Here is a 17,085-nt window from a genome sequence, read left to right as displayed (position 1 = left end):
GGAATATAAATTTGAGTGAACACTTTTGAGCTCATGACTTAACAGTTGCAGAGTCTTGTCATTTTTCTTGTGTGTGTTTTTTTTTACAGTAGCGTATTTTATGGAACAAAGGGAAGAAGTTGATTCTGAAACAATAATGGAAAATAGTTTAAAGAAAACAACTTGCAGATGTTTATTCAATAATTGTGCTTTTTCAATAACAGAACATCACCAGGTACTATTTTAAACGTTTACCCAAAATCTCCATCTAACCACTTAAGGTCAAAATACGTATCACTCCATACAGAAAGAGGTTTGATGAAACATATGCAGAAGAAGTGTTGACAAGAATGTAAACTAAGACCTGTTCTGCACTGACTTGCTAAACCAATTTAAATACATGTAAAAACCAAGGCTGAGTGGTGACAATCCACCAAAGGAAAAAAAAAAGTCATTCAACATGAATGATAATCAATTGAAGACAGTGGTACGATGCTAACACACTATCAGAAGTAGGAAAAGGAATATTTGTTATTCAAATTTAAATTTGACGATAAAGCACTTCAAGTAACAGAGCAATATATTTTGTGTAGGCCCTCATAACAATATCCAAGAAACTTAATTCTGTTAATGCTTTTCTTGCCATATATTAACAACTACACTAGAGTTCAACACAAAATTGTTTCAAAACAGTCCACAGTATTTTGAAGCGTTACACTTTGATAGAAAACAACGCCACACCGAGCTACGATGACAGATGCGTAACATTTCCCCCTGTAACAAAAAGTGCTGTTTTATAAATAAAAAAGAAAAATAGTTTTTATATCAATGTTTTTTTTTACTTTGACAGGGTCCTCACCACTGTGTGAAGCTTCATATATTCTCTGTTATTAACAGTGAAATTTTTATTTTAGTTTTCTCTTAATTTACCCCCCATTTCACCAATAAACATTATTTTCCTTTACAAATCAATAAAAATATTTCTGATTTATTTTGGTTACAAAAATATTTTGTCACCATGTTGACAAGCAGTTGGCCTCTACTGCACATTATATTGCACTTCTGCTGAACATGACGGACTCACGTCTGTAAGAATGGCATAATTCAAAAGCAGTAACAGAGTAGAGCTCAGAATACTGCGTTTTATGTGTTCACTATTTGCATTCACATCCAAAAAAACATAATAATTAAATAAAAAATGGAAAATAAATGACATCCCTTCTGAAAATATTTTTATGTCATGTGTTAAGTTTATCTCTCGGAGTCACCCAGCTGGCTATTGTGTTCATTAACATAGGAATCGAATCGCTTTTCACTCAACACTTCACTCTTAATTTAAGACAATATTCTTTCTGTAAGGAGCAGTTACTTAAGCGGTTACAGCTGGACTGTGAATAGGGAATTGAAGATGCACAATTCATCTCAAGGTGCAAAATGAACTACTAATAACTAAGATGGAAGCATAAGATCACAGGCATTTTATCGCTAAACGATTCACCTGTGTCACTTATTCTCACCAGCCAAACAGTGCAAAGTCAGCAGTAGCTTTACAAAATAAATATGTTAAAAAGAATAGTGCAATGATTTAAATGGGGACGGAAAGTGCCACAATGCGTAGTCGAAAGTTGCTGCACGTCAATCTTTCTCCCTCTTTCTCAGAGTAACGATTTTATGGCTTTTTCCTAAATTCAAACTTATGTAATCCATTCCGTCTTCACTCTGACCGGCATCCTGCTCATCCAGTTGGTTACAAGTTCAGTTGAGGATAGCTGAGGCAAGACAGAGCTGGACGATATGGAGTTCTCCTGTGTACACGGGCTGCTACACTGGGAGGGTGGACGCATCTCTTCAGCAGATTCACGCTGAGGCCTTTCAAAAGTGCTTCTCTTCTCTGGAAACATGCGATGCTCAGACCACTGGTCATCTGCAGTTTTTTCCACCGGACGTCGGGGTGTCTTAGCAGCTCTGGGAAGACATGTCGTGTCAAACACTGGACAGCTGCTGTGTTTTTCATCTCCATGATTCTTTTGCCAGTCGGGGCTGGTGCTCGAGTTGTCAGGGTCCACCCAGTTCAGCTTACGCTTCTGGAATGAGAGGATAGAACCAAATATAACACACAGCAGAATCATTGAGCAAGGCAGTTTCGGTGTCGGTATCAGTCATGTGGTTGGGTTTTAGAGACTAGCTTCGGGTTAGTTTTCATTAGATTTAGAAAACAAACACAATAAAAATTGAAGGATGAGCTAATGGATCTTGATAAGCAACTGAGCATGATGAGTTGTGAAATCCCCAAACCCAAATGTCATTTTTCTGCCAAAGCTAGTTTCCTGTCTGCAGCATTTCATGAAGTGTAGTGCTTTAGAATATTGTGTTGTAAAGTCGAAATCTCAGATTCTGTTTCGGTCAATACAATCTGGTTATCATTCATGAAGTACTTCCATTTCAAATATATTTATGATGCCTCAGGAAAAACGGAAAAAAATGGCTGTTGAAACTGACGCCATCCCCTGGAACAAATACTTAATTTGGCAGCCAAATAAACAGGGATCTTATTTAATCTCAACTCACCAAGTGAAATCCTACAACTCTGCAAATGCAGTTAACACCACATTTACCAAGCAAAGTGCAACTACAGATCTGGTCAAAATGTTACATGCAGACAGAATAAATCTTCATCTTCATCTATCATTACATATTCACTCATCCTAACTTGTTTACATGAATAAATCAACCATACCAAAAGGGTGATAACCATTATAACAAGGTTAAATGAGCAAAACTGCTAATAATCATCATTCCTTCAAACCAATTTAAGAACATTTTGAATTCAACATAAGTATGAAGTAACTAATCCTCAATGTAATAATAACAATTATTTCCTTCAATTATCCATAATTTCTTCACAGTCAGTTCAGTTAGCGAATGCCTGGCTCCCGAGGTCTGGCTCTCTCAGAGCATCTGCTTCTCTCAGGCCTTGTCGTTCTTTACTCTCATACAATACTGAATTGTATGCTTGGTTGCATCACTTGAGTTTATGTATATAGTATATATGATATAGTGTGGTAGACTGGGTTTATTCATACACAGTAAGCAGCCAGTTAGTATCACGATTCCGTCATACCTTGACCGGCATGTGGAGCTGGTTCTGCTGCCAGTGAGGAGTGATTCTGGGTGTGGGCGTCTGGGATTTAGCACATGTGGACTGAAAAGCTGCCACATGAGGGAACCACATTTTCAGCATCATCTCAATCTGCAGAAGGTTATGTAGGTGTTTCTCACTGCTGACAGAAAGGATGGAAAAAAAAAAGTATTACCAAAACTAAACAAGTCTGAACAGCCTACTATAATATATATATATATATATATATACTTATTATTAATATTAGTAGTAGTAGTAGTATTAGTAGTAGTACTACTACTAGTCGTAGCAGTAGTAGTAGTGTTAGTAGAATTAGTAGTAGTAGAAGAATTAGGGAAGCTCAGCTGCCAACAAGGGAAAACATATTTTAGAATCAGTATCACATTATTTGATGAAATTATCACATTATTTCATTATAGTATCATGTTGGTTGGTTTGATTAATGATCTTCCAGGATCAGGCAACCACTGTTAAAATGATGGCCAAGGTTGATACTCTAGACGGCTTGTGGGTTCGGCCAGAAATGAGGGTTCAGTTACACACCAAGTGACATCTTCTGCACTCGCCTGTAGGAAAAATGTTTTTTCCTTAAGTTCACAAAGCACTTGCTGAGATTGAAGAAGTACATGGTGAAAATGTGGGCAGAAATTCGTTTCCTTAAAGCTTTGGAGGGGAGTCTTCACTCTTTCATGGTGGAAAGTGGCAACATGACGCGTTTTGTCAGGTTGATGCAGTGACGCGCACCTGTCACTGGAGGTCACTCCAGGTCAATGTAAATCGAGTTGAATAACCACATTCTTCCACGACTAATATTGATCTGCTAGTTTCATGTATGAGACAACGCAATAGAAAGTGAGACTCAAGTCCATTTTCTCTTCAACTGTATTTCACGTTTTTTTAAAACATATCTCACATCCAATCATGAATATACTATTATTAACGTAAAAGAACTTTAATGAGGTTGTATTTAAATAAACTGTAATAAAAACTTGGCCACTACAACTGTCAATTATTATAAGTTTATTCCCACAAACGTGTGAGTGCCTTCATTTTCCAAGCACTCAGACTTGTTTCTGCTTCTTCAATCCCTGTGAGTGTTTAGTAAACATCAGGAAAATACATGTTGCCTGCAGGAGATGTGACTCTCGCTGATCGTCCAGGTGGTACTCGAACACAACCATTAACATGAAATAACATGATACTATCGTGAAATAACGTGATACTTTCATCCACTTTCACGAAATGTACTCAAAATCATTTTCATATATTTTGTAGTGTAATCTATCCTTCTGTCGACATTATGTACTTTTAAGTCAAAGAAAAAGAAGTAAGATAACTAGGTAAAATAACACATAATAACACAACTGAAAAACAACATTTTGGCCAAGACAGCAATAGTTCCAATGATTATCTCTAATCCAAAAAAAATAACATTCTTTTGTAATCTCTGATCTTTGCCTAGGTTTCCATTTCAGAAAGTGGGAGGTCACTTATGGCAAATAAAATAGGATTTAGTCATAACTACTACACACACAAAGCAAGCAAGCAAGCAAGCATTAGACTTTGATGTCACTTGACCTATGTGATTATACTTTTGGAAAACAGTTGATCACACAGTCAATTAAGTTAGCGTGATTGTGGCTTACCCCATTTCAGGCCTTTGCAGCATCCCAAGAATTCTTTGTAGTCTGTCTATTGCAACAGCTTTCTGCGAGGTGGTCAAACCTGCAAGATAAATAGCATCATTTTACAGCCCAGTGTAATCTAGATTATTTTAATATCAACTCAGTGTCGTTCAGAATACAGACCTTTGTTATACCTCCCCGTCTTGAGTCTGTGTAGAAGTTGGTGCAGAGGGTAGATAAACCTATGTAAATCAGCGCACTGGAAAAACAATATGCAAGTTACTACAAGTAAGTTATTAAAACTTGTTTGAGAAGGAGATGATTAAGAAATCAGACCTTTTTTGCAAAGAACACATTTCCTGGGGTGCTGGCTGGAGATTCAACGGTGACGCCGTCCGCAGAAGCAGAGACAAGACAGTGTTGGGAATTCCCCTTTTTGCACTCGGCGAGTCTCTTCTGTGGATGGCTCAGGAAGCTAATGCTGGCTCCGTCAACCACTGAGAATGGTTTATTTGCCCTCATGTCCCACTCTCCTTCAGATACATCTGCTTCATCCTCAGTGTGTTCACTCTCGCTGAAGTGATTGCATGGTGTGGACGGAGGAGAGTTGTAAAATAACCACTTGGAAGATTCCAATGTGTTCATCATCTGATAGAAAAAAGAACAAAAATAGATGTATCTTTATGTGGCCTTTACCATGTGAACACAACTCAAATGAATCTCTTTCTACAGAGCCAGGGCTGGTTATGTCTTCCAGTTTGCCCCAGTATTCCTCCATAAGAGCTGGAGAAAAAGGATTTCTGGCTGGGCTTCTTTGTTTTAACTGCTGTAAATGGAAGAACATGGACAGATCTATTTAACATCTCACCAATGAAAATGTTTTTGGGGAAAGGGCAGATAACTAAAAAGAAAGTAGTGACAAGAAAAAAAAAAAGATAAAAGATAGATCCTAGTGTACCAAAAATGTACAGTGAAAGTACAAGTAGAAAATATTGCCATTGTTTACATTACCATCAGAAAAAAGTTTCAAACTCTAAAATTGGCAAAGAACTTAAGTACAACCATTTACAATCAGATATGTCTCGATAATAGGCTAACTGAAAATAAGAGACAAACTAATGCCGACCGTCAGGTTTTTTAGAGATATGAAAAGTAATTTGTATTGGTGCCTAACAAGCAAATGTGGCCAAAAAGAACAGCGTGTACTCAGTTGTTCACGTGACCTACGCTTGGTATTGTTTACAACATGAGGGTACCTTAGAGTCACCTGAGGATAACCGTTTGTTCAACCTAAAGTTATGTAGGGTGGATTTACCGCACATAACGACAGAAAGTCACGACGAAGTTACTCCCAATAACAAAGCAGACGTCAGTAAATACCATATTATAAAATGTGTCGTTGCATAACAGTTTGCCAGATGACGTTCTCTAAATTTCAAATTGTATAATAAGGCAAAAAATATATTACGAATAACGACCTTGTTTGTACTCTTGCAGGAATTAACCAAAATACAACAGACTTTGAGTAATTTGGGGGAAATAAAAACAATTACATAACGTAACCATAATGCAACAAGCTATCTCGACAAACTCAACTCAAGAGTTTACTGCCAAAGAATTAGATTAAAGTTGCTTACCTCACGGAAGTAAAATCGGAATACTTAAAAAAAGGAACTGCACTTTATCTCGTGGAAGTTTTCTTCACGCAGCTTCAGACACAAATATTTGACTGAAGGCTGAACAGACCGTCTGCGATCCAGCGTTGTCTTCGGTTAATGTGCGCATGCGTGCTCGCGTAACTCTGCTGGTACAGAGAGTCCTCAGTGTCGAGACATACGGCGCACGTGCGGGACTGACACAGCAAAGTAATTGGCCCGTGAAAAGTAGCAGTCTTTCTGATTGGTTCATGTTCTAACCAATCAATAGACTTGCTATCGTTGATTGGCTGGTTTTCGCTGAACACGGCTGCACGTGTTGTGAGTGTGGCTGGACTGAGACGTGCAAATACTTCTCTAGCTCTCTGTTACTATTACAGGTTTTATAGAAATATCCTGACGTTTGACCAAACCATAACTTGTATTGCCATGTTGTTCAAATGATGAACTTCTTGTTTATTTCGATCAATGCAAAATACTCAGGAATGATGGAGTGAATTTAAATATGGATATTTTTCTTCAGCTACTTTGTGTTTACATCATCAACTTTACTATATTATAAAGTTAAGGTGGTATCTTTCTGAACGGAATACATAATTTCCACTCTCTCAGCCACCTCACCCAGGAGGGCATTCTCCAAATTTGTGGCACCTAAGAACTGCCTGTGTTACAGTTGAACCATATATTAATGGAGACAGTTACTTTGGCCAAGGATGCCATGTTTTTGACAGTGGCGGTTAGTCTGTTGTCTGTGTTCAAAATGACTTGCGAAGTGAGGCACACAATTGGACAAAATTTTAATTTCATGTGAAACGGGACACAGAACAAATGATTGAATTTTGTGAGCGATCCAGATCATCGTCTGCAATGAGAGATATGACCATTTTCAATATTTGGGTGCAGGAAATTTTCTGAAGGATTCTTTGTCATTGGGTTATAGAGGGTTTGCACGGCGTGTCATCAAACCCGGAAGCCGCCATGTTGGAGATACTCACTGCTCAGCACAGAGCGGTACTGAAGGCGATTCTGCAGCGTTTCCTTGAAAAATGGTGAATTACGGTCGTGTTTTGGGTTGTACGAATCGTTCTGATTGTGAAAAACCTTTGGAAATTTATCAACTTCCAAAAGTTATGGCAAATAATGGAGAACAATACCACAAGTTGTCGGAAGGAAGGAGGCGCTTGTGGTTAACATCCGAATATTTTGCTCATTAAAAAAAGAAAACGTATAGCCTAAATGACCGTTAATTTGCATTGTATTGTGGTGGAAGAGAATACACAGAACTTTTATCAAAACAAGTTTATTGATGCCAACCCACACAGTTTTCAGAACGTTCCCTTAAAAAGCTCTCTTTCTCTCTCTCACACACACACACACTCAAAATGAAACATCAAAATATTTAAATCACATTCTCATATAAGGTGCAAATGTTGTCGACTCGGTTTCCTGACCCATCCGCACACCATCTGGTTATACTCCCCCGAACTTCGTTGACATTTCAGGTCCTCGGCGGTGGATGGAATAGGCGAAAAAACAGGTAATTGATGATATCAGGATACGTCACCGACGGCAGAATGTCCGGATCGCCGTTCACCCACGACGGCGGAGCCAGTTCGTACAGGTCTGCACCACCAATAAAGCTCAACTTTTCGAAGTGTCACCCATTTTCGTGTTCCCTCTCTGTATGTCCTGTCACTCCCAACTCGTTTCGACGAGCCTTTCTGGGTTTTTTTTGCGTTTTTCCATCGCACTCCATTCACAGCCTATGAGGATGTTTACAAAGAGTATCTCCAACATGGCGGCTTCCGGGTTGGATGACGCGGTGGTGATGCACCGTGAAAACCCTCTATTGTGTTGTGAGCGAAATGAAACTGCTAAGTGGAGGTTTGTACTCTCCAAGTGCTTTGTCTAGCGTTTTTAAATTATTCTTCGATTGACAGCAAAACAATGCACTGAAAGGAAGCTTAAAAACCATCAGTACCACTCACAATATATCAGTAGCTTTTTATTGTAGAGAATCAGTGCATCCCAATAGTTTTGCATCAAGGTAAATGGCAGACCAGCTTAAGGGGTTTGATATCACGTCTCTGTAGTAGATAAAGCCGTATAGTGTTACATAATCACATAATCAGATTAGTATACAGTAGAGTGAATCAAGTCTTAGGCCACTTTGTGAAGAGAAACATTTTACAGAGCTATTAATACTGGTGAGGTATCGAATACCACCACTTTATTTTTATTCAGCATAGGGGACAACATGAGTGTCAACATTTTAAAAAAGGATTTGTGGTCAGAAATCTAATACATGCGTTAGCCTTGTTATGCCATCTGTATTCAGCATAACACAACGGCCCCTGTTGTACCATTTCAAGGTCTTTAAACAGTGAGATTAAATTGGTGGAGCATGACAGTGTTTATTTATTATTTAATTTTCCTGATAACTTAATATTCATCAGACTGCTCTTGACATAGATAACACTTATTTTTTATATAGCAAACATCGACGAACAATAATGAAAATTGAAAATGCTGCATTTTCTTGCACATCAAATTCTTCCACAACCATATCACTCAGTATTTAAAGGTTGTAAAATGTCCATTCTGGTGTCCCATCTTTAGTCAGTCCTCTTCTGATCCACAACTCCATCACACTAGCATCCGAGCCATGGATCTTCTCTGTCTGTTCTGGAGATGAAGGCTATTTTTCTGGCCATTTCTGAGTGGTAGATACGCCTGCAGTTCTCGAAGTTCTTTCTCTGGCGCGCTATACAGGGCTTCTCGTAGTAGCGCTTCCGCTTCACATGATCAATGATCCCATCCTGGCTGAGAAACCTGGATAATACAAAACACATCCGTTGTTATACCATATCTTTCTTATATATAAATCAATGTTCATGCATATTTTATTTATTTTTACCAAGGAGTTCAGAATTAAGAATCAATAATGTGGAATTCCTGTGACATTCATGTAGTTCACTGAAATGGTTCTCAAGTGTTGAATAAATTAGGGATGCTCCGATCGATCGGTCACCAATCATGATCGGCCGATTTCAGTGTGATCGGTGAATGCCGATCACTACCTGTCACTGCCGATCACAACAACTGATCATGTGTGATAGCCCGAGCTCTCATGAAGCCCTGCTGGTTGTGATGCGTTCCTCCCTACTTGCTGCTCACTAAACAGCGGTATGTCTGCTGTGAAGATACTTTCAACCCGTCATGTAAAGTTTGCATCCTGCAGCACACGCATGGGAAAAGTCTGTGCAGGGAAGCGCCTTCAAATTAAATATGGCATTTAAAGCACCAGCATTTGGCAGAGTGCGGAGAGTTTTCTGGGCTCATGAAAGTGTGACCGCTGATTCATCTGCATGAGGCTGTTAGCGCAGCTGGCGCCTAGCAACATCTGCAGGTCTGTGCGTGACATTTGAGATGATAAAAAATAATAATTCATTTCACCGAGCTAGATGACCAGCCTGTCTCAAGTGTTGTTTACGCGGAGACAGAAACGACCGGATCAATTACCATTTTGGAGTCAGGTGCAGAGTTTGTTAGCCAGCTGAATCTGAAACTTTTGAAAACGTCCGGAGTGGAAGCTTTCATAAATGCAGTGCTCTCTGGCTTGGAATGCCGCAACGGTAGGTAAATCTTTCACGGACATAGCAGAGTCTCTAGAGATTCACCTGCGACGTCTCACATCTAATTAAATGTTTTTTAGTTGTCCTTTTGACTGAATAGCTGCATTCAGCAAGGCTTTTCTATTTTCTGCCACCTTGAAGCGCTATATTAAACGTGTCAGAATTAAAATGATTTAAAGTTCATTTTTTCACACAGAATGTCTGATCATTTTGAACAGAAATTAACTGTCAATCCATGTGATTGGTATCGGTGACCGGCAGCAAAAATCGTGATCGGAGCATCCGTAGAATAAATGTTATGTTATCTCCTTGAATAAGATTATCACTTTAGGTGTGCCTTTGTAGAATTTAAATAATCTGTGACATTAATAGATGTGATGACTTATAAATAGCTGCTTTATGCTTGTGGTCAAACTGTAGCTGTGTTGGCATGTTGGATGGTCGGCAAAATACACACTGATGACGTTCACCTGGCGATCACATCAGATAGCATCAATCACCAAGTTGCGCCAATAAAACATTGGGGATTATGTTTTTATTCCCAATACAGACGCCAGACCCGAAATCGAATTTCTATTTAGATTTCAAGGGCGACACGGAGTCCAAACAACATTATTGCGCATGCGTCACTTGTGACTTTGAGCAAATGATGTTAAAACGCGGCTAATATTAGCTCATTGCTTCTCATCAGCAAAGATACAGTTCAAAGAAAAGAATGATAAGATGTTTAACCTTGTCAAATTCTTGTACGCGGCGTCGACATTGCCATCCTGGACCATCACTGTCCTCGCAACGAAGCGAAGGTGCCTCGCCATGATGAGTGTCGGTGCATCTGAAACATCCACCGACTTGAAACATGGATGAGTAGCAAAGTTCCGGTAAGAGGTGGCGTGATTATTCACCAGACCGCTAGGTGACGCTTAAACTTTAATTGTTCCTGTAATTTAAGGGTAAACGACAATTCCAGGCCTTGCAATTTCAGTGATACTTTATTTCTTTATTTACGCGCGTTGACAAGTCACATTAATCACCTTTACAATTATTAACTCACTTGAATTCCATTATCTCAATTTTTTTTTGTACTTAAATATTTTATGTGTACAATCATTGTGTTACAAGGGCAGACAAAAACAACCAAAAATACTATAAATACTAGAATAAATGCAGTTAAATTTAATAAATATCTGGTGGTCAGACCTACCCTTCTTTTGACCATCTAACACTAATGTGTGTTCTGTGTGTCCCCTCATTCTATCCTTCTACTCCACCATGGCCGGCTAGTTATTCTCTATCCGTCTTTGTTGGATGCCACTCCGGATATTCATGAATTCATGAATTTGCACGAAACACTGCTGTCTTTTATGGTCTCTCATTGTATTAAAGATGGGATGAGTCCATCTCCCATGTCGCTGAAATCCAAGCTAGGATACAGTATCTGCCTTCTACCACACAGTGGAATGTTGGTGATTCATGTGGGTACGATAACATCATGGCTCCCTTTGTTAGATGAATACGCTGCAACATATTTCCAGATCCTTCCTTTCAGTACCAGACCTGATGAATTTTCATCCTCATGGCTCACACAGAGAAACTGAACAGCAGGCAAAATGATTTAGCAAAAATATGCATATGCATACAATATGCATACAAACCGATCGAGTGCTCAATGGAGAGTATGCCAGCTAAGTATAACACATTTATAATGTGCAGAAAAAGAAGAATATTTAATTTTGGACGGCTGCTAGTGTGGGGAAACTTATTAATTTTGCAGATCTGACACAAAACTGAGCATTTTACTAAGCTGCCAGGTTTGCTCTCACAGGAGGTTGATGGATCGTATCCAGTGTATATATATATATATATATATATATATATATATATATATATATATATATATATATATATATATATATATATATATATATATACACATAGCGAGCGGCTGACATTGTTATACTTCAATGACACGGTTACATGCAGTGTCGGGTGATGGCAGACCTCAGTTTGTTTGCAAACACAGCATGCAGGGGGACGGGATGTTGCGCACATCAGATATGAAGACACTGATGTGTGAGTGACACCAAAGGGCTTTTTATCGCCTCCAGCTGGGATCCTTATCTTCTGTCCTTTCCTTTGCAGGTAATGAATCCCCCAAAGATACAAACCATGTAAACTATTTCACTCTCTTTAAAAAGATGTGTTTTATTTAGAAGATATGGCAAAAGCAAAAAAGTTTTTCACAATAAAATAGTAATAACTTCGGACGATCTGAGCTTTATTCACAATCAAAGTGATGTGTAACATTTGTAAACACAATTGTTATGTTCACTTATATTTTTTTTATTCATTCAAGTGGATTTGTGCGTTCAAAATCTCTCACCTCACAAAAAGGATCCACGAAAAGTGTCTCCTCACATACATGTGACCACCTTCTAAGAAATAAAAGCATTTAGCAGGTTTATTCATTAACATCATGGTTGACTGGAAGTCGAGTTTTCATCTGGTATCTAAATCTTTCACCCCTCTGACAGAGGCGTGGGGCAGAGCGGAACGCTGGGGGGTTCCCTCCCTTCCACGCCTCTGCATTGGCTGCAGCATCAGAACCAGGAGAGACATCAGCCAATGAGTCTGTGAGACGGGAGGTGGAGACAGCTACACAAATCCAGATCCACAGTGCGGGGACAGACTCAGAGTCACTGCCGGACAACTTTTGCTCAAGTCGTTCACCATTGGCATCAGAATGGAGAAGAACATCACTGACTTCTCAGGAAAGTGGAAAATGAAATCATCAGAGAATTTTGAGGAGCTTCTGAAAGCAATGGGTGAGTAAGAGAGCAAGGACATCGCAGTACATTCATATACATTTTCAGAAATACAAGCTTGTCTGCTTCTGCCTTTCAAATGCAACTTTATTAGCATTGATTCTTCTGACTTCACTCCTGTATTTTTAGTCCTACTTTGTTTGGATGAGTTGATCCCTTCTTTTCAGAGCCAGATGGTTCTTTTTATGATAATATTTTCTAGCTTGTTGTATTGCGAGTTGCATTGAAGTTGCCCTTGTCAGTGCATGTGCACGCAAAATTAAATTATGCATTCTCAATCCTGCTTTTGATTTTAATAAGAAGAATTAGAATTTGAGGTTTGTTTATTAATATATGTGTTTATTGATGTGAAAAACTTTTCAACATTTCTCTGTAACTTTGCCTTTTTGGCTGCGAATTTCACGTCTGAGTGTTTGGATGATGGGATGTGCCTCATTGCCTTAAAGTATGAGGGCATATTTGTGGAAGAATAAAATACCTTTCTGAATCAATCAAAAGAGCCAGTGACTACTATCAGATCAAAACGTAAAATTTTCTCGGGTGTTGGAAGCAAACACAAATAGGGAAATGGAAAATCAAAGCAGTGGTCAAAAAAAGCAAGGTCATAAAAGTCCTGCTCTTTATAGCAAATCAATTTTTGTATGATCTTTTTTGGGTCATGATGATTCCTTACTAAAATTTTTTATGCTTCTTTTTTGTATGAATATAAATATAAATATATCTGATGCAGTTCGTCTCATTTTTAATAATAGAAATAAACATTCAGTTTATTGCACTTTTGTGGAAATGAAATCATTTGAATTGAAATAGTTAATTTTATGCAATTAAACAGTTGAAATGTATCTTATAAATAATCATGATGATATGTTTTCCTAAATATACTGAGTTTTTTTATTAATAAAAAGAAGACAAAGTTCACTCGCGGCTCCAGTGTTCTGCATCAGATTCTGTACTGGTGAAGTGAGGAGACATGGGTTCCAGAAGTGGGGGTGGTGTAAGGGGCTAGGGGTTCAGGTGAGGGCCAAGCAGTGGCATCCATTAAAAATGTGAAGACAAACAGCCTGTGGTGGAATGTCAGATTACACTCATCTGAGGCAGGGTCCTGCTCATGCGGTTGTAATTAGAGCCAGTGTAAACGGAACTAAGCCCTGACATGGGCCCCCGCAGCCAGCCGGCTCTGGGACTGACTTCCCTCCGTAGCCTCGAGCGTCCCTGCCCTAATCCCGCGCTGTGTGTATTTTACACTGAATACCACCACACTCACAGATGGGCAAGGCTCCAGGTCAAATAATCTTTGTGTCCTGCTACAATCACTGTGGTGTTTTCTTTATTGAAAAACTGGAAGAGGCAGCTTTTACAAGCACGACAAACACTAAATGCAATGTGTAATCTTAGGTCTAGAAACGAATAGTCCTGAATCATTCAAGAATCCTGCATCTTAGGTGGAGTGAGAATAAAGTAAATAACTCAACACTGTACATGTTAAGTGCTCTGCAACAGGCAGCATAAAATCAAATGTGTACTCCTGAAACCTTTCAATTTCAAAAAATGTAACTCTCTAACTTCACATAAAAAACACATTTGTCTCAACATTAAAAAAAAAGTTTTTTAAAATATTTCAAATTCGACCATGGCTTTTTACATTTGGTTTTCCTGGCTCAGGTGTAAACATGTTCCTGAGGAAGATTGCTGTAGCAGCTGCCTCCAGCCCTGCGGTTGAGATCACCCAGCAGGGGGAGAATCTGTCCATCAAGACATCCACCAGTGTCCGAACAACCCAGATATCCTTCACCGTGGGTCAGTCATTCAACGAGAACACGGTGGATGGACGACCATGCACGGTATGTTTCACCTCCTCATGTTCTGTCGTGTATTTGTAGTTCTGGCATAATCTGGTCCTGAGAGAACTTGAATGTGGTAGCTGTTGTAAAATCAATATTGCTAGTACACATTTTAGACATTGCATATCTGCCTTTCAACCACTGCCACCATCACTGCTACTGCTATTGCCACTTCCACTATTGCCAACACGACCTTTTGAGACCCGAGCCTTTCTACGGGGTAAATTTATTTATTTTCTCTGAGCAATTTCGGATGCGAAAGACCAAATAACTATATTATTTACTTATTTGTTTTGGGTGGGGTGTTGTTTCAAAAAACTGGACAGAAAGTTTTCCATAATTATGGTGTTAAGTTAAAGATGGTGTTAAGTTGTCAGTACACAATGCTACAGGAAGTGTTCCTCATTGTAGCAAATACATAATAAAAGATAAAGAGATTAAGTTATTTCTATGATTATTATTTATATGATCATTTATATGACCTCAGATCTTTCAGTTTACCTTTGGAGAATAATTCAAACCTTTATTAACATTTATACATGCATCATGACTTTATGCAAGGAACCTCAGTTGATATTTATTTGGTTTATTATCTGTGTAATATTCCAGCTGCAACATCATCTTGTATTTGTCTCAACTTTGACCACATGATGACTCTGTTCTTGGTTATCAAGAAAGAACAAAGCATGGTCTTGTGTCAGGCCTGAAAATGTTAAAACATGATCCAGCAGCCATGCACACATTTTTATGACCCTGCTATGTCTTAAATGAAGAGTGTTCCGACGTGGGAAACGGACAGCAAGATCAGATGCGAGCAAACTCTACAGAAAGGTGAGGGGCCGAAGACGTCATGGACCCGAGAGGTGACCAACGACGGAGAAATGATTCTAGTGAGTTTCAGGTGACAGGCTCAGCGTGAAAGAGAAGCCCCTTCTGACACCAGTCTTTCCTTTGCTCTGCAGACGATGACGGCCGGGGATGTTGTGTGCACCAGAGTTTATGAACGAGAATGAGGAAATGATTTAGACCTCCGGCTCCATGCCTGGTTTACATTTACCCGCCCCGTTCCCGCGTCTGTCAGTTGGGCCGAGCTTTGTCCTCTTCATCAAATGGGCTACACAACATGCAATAGTTCAAGGACGTTTTGAAATGTGTTTGTCTGTTTGTCTGTGTTATCCATGTGATCTCAAGGCAAAAGATCTTCTCCAGCAAACTCTTCTTATCATTATTACCTGACGCTTGCCTCTCATAAAACAACAAAGTATCGGCAAATGATGCATGTTATACACTAATAAAAGTATCCAGTGAATTTAATCTTAATCAATAAAAGCTGTTTTTGTCATAAATTCCTGTCTTCCGCTGCATTCCTTCTTCACCCCATTTTCCCCTTTCTCCATTGCACGTATCACCTTACATCACCGTTCAAAACCCCACACCCTTCCATCTTTCCGTTCATGGCTCGCCTTGTCCTCTGTGTGCTCTCGCTCTTCATAACTCTCCACAATATGCTCTCAATTAGTTCAAATACTCCCAAAGAAGTTTTATAAACTTGCTTTGAGAAGCATTTGGCAGATGCACCGGGGAAACTGGGAGTGGAAAGGAAATGAGTGAGGGACGGTGAGAGGGCAACAAGGAGAAAAATATTGCATGGTATCATAAGATTTACCCAAGAAAAAAATGTTAACAACAAAAACAACATTGTTGTGCGGTATTTTTTACTTCTACATTTCAAATCAGTAACCACAGATATTCTAATTAAATTTAAAATTACCAATAGAAAGAGAAAGAGAAAATATACAATAATTTGCCTCACAAATATGAGGCTTTATGTTGTTACATCTCACAGCAAAGCTTGGATTACCACCAGCAATGGTTTTTCCAGGTTCTTCGAGCAGCACCAAGACGTTCCCGGGTTTATGCGCACACTGAACAGAGAGGCTTAAGGTTCTCAGTGAGTAAATGTGTGTGTAATGTGACAGAAATCGAAAAGCGAAAAAAGATTTTGTGTGACTAAGAATGCATGACTTACACAACCACCTCATGTGTGCTTGTGCTCTGACTCGAAGTGTTGAAAAGGCTCAGTGTCTTATTGTGTCAGAAACCACAGTCCTTCAAATGCACTCTGGGGCGGATGGAAAGTTCTCTGCTCCTTCATTTAATGAGAAACCTGGTAGAAAGCATGCACGCACACACACACACAAACGCTGCCTGTCTCATTGGCTCTAAATGATCCCTTTGACTAATGCTTGCTGCCATCAAAGTTCTGGTCGAAACCTCTCCTTGTTAGCTGGGTCATTTTCCTCACACAACTGTTATGCCAGTTCATTCCTGAGGTAATGATGTCATGGACTGTGTATTACACGATTGGCTGTGGAATGCTGCGGTTTTA

The 17,085-nt window shown here is 39.2% G+C and overlaps 3 protein-coding genes across 4 annotated transcripts; 1 reads left to right on the top strand and 2 right to left on the bottom strand.

The window, feature by feature from the left end:
• Positions 1–158: 158 nt before the first annotated feature.
• Positions 159–6,543, bottom strand: ciarta (circadian associated repressor of transcription a). 2 transcript variants are annotated; one of them, XM_053862414.1, is made up of 6 exons: positions 6,381–6,543; positions 5,080–5,391; positions 4,927–5,002; positions 4,765–4,843; positions 3,101–3,257; positions 159–2,063 (listed from the first exon to the last, which is right to left on the bottom strand). In XM_053862414.1, exons 2-6 carry the CDS (start codon positions 5,389–5,391, stop codon positions 1,674–1,676), a joined length of 1,014 nt encoding a protein of 337 aa, XP_053718389.1. In that variant the 5' UTR covers positions 6,381–6,543; the 3' UTR covers positions 159–1,673. The 2 variants fall into 2 exon arrangements, with proteins under 2 accessions (XP_053718389.1, XP_053718388.1); XM_053862413.1 differs by having other exon boundaries at positions 160–2,063; positions 3,101–3,260.
• A 1,847-nt stretch (positions 6,544–8,390) lies between these two features.
• mrps21 (mitochondrial ribosomal protein S21) lies at positions 8,391–10,870 on the bottom strand. The gene is made up of 2 exons (XM_053862968.1): positions 10,766–10,870; positions 8,391–9,230 (listed from the first exon to the last, which is right to left on the bottom strand). Exons 1-2 carry the CDS (start codon positions 10,846–10,848, stop codon positions 9,050–9,052), a joined length of 264 nt encoding a protein of 87 aa, XP_053718943.1. The 5' UTR covers positions 10,849–10,870; the 3' UTR covers positions 8,391–9,049.
• A 1,805-nt stretch (positions 10,871–12,675) lies between these two features.
• crabp2b (cellular retinoic acid binding protein 2, b) lies at positions 12,676–16,020 on the top strand. Its single transcript, XM_053863067.1, has 4 exons — positions 12,676–12,855; positions 14,518–14,696; positions 15,470–15,586; positions 15,659–16,020. The coding sequence occupies exons 1-4, from the start codon at positions 12,774–12,776 to the stop codon at positions 15,707–15,709; spliced, it is 429 nt and encodes a 142-aa protein (XP_053719042.1). The 5' UTR covers positions 12,676–12,773; the 3' UTR covers positions 15,710–16,020.
• Positions 16,021–17,085: the final 1,065 nt, after the last annotated feature.

Source organism: Synchiropus splendidus, chromosome 4 (assembly GCF_027744825.2).
Source record: "Synchiropus splendidus isolate RoL2022-P1 chromosome 4, RoL_Sspl_1.0, whole genome shotgun sequence".
NCBI lineage: Eukaryota > Metazoa > Chordata > Actinopteri > Syngnathiformes > Callionymidae > Synchiropus > Synchiropus splendidus.
Note: the sequence above shows the minus strand (reverse complement) of the source record. Positions and strands in the feature narration are given on the sequence as shown.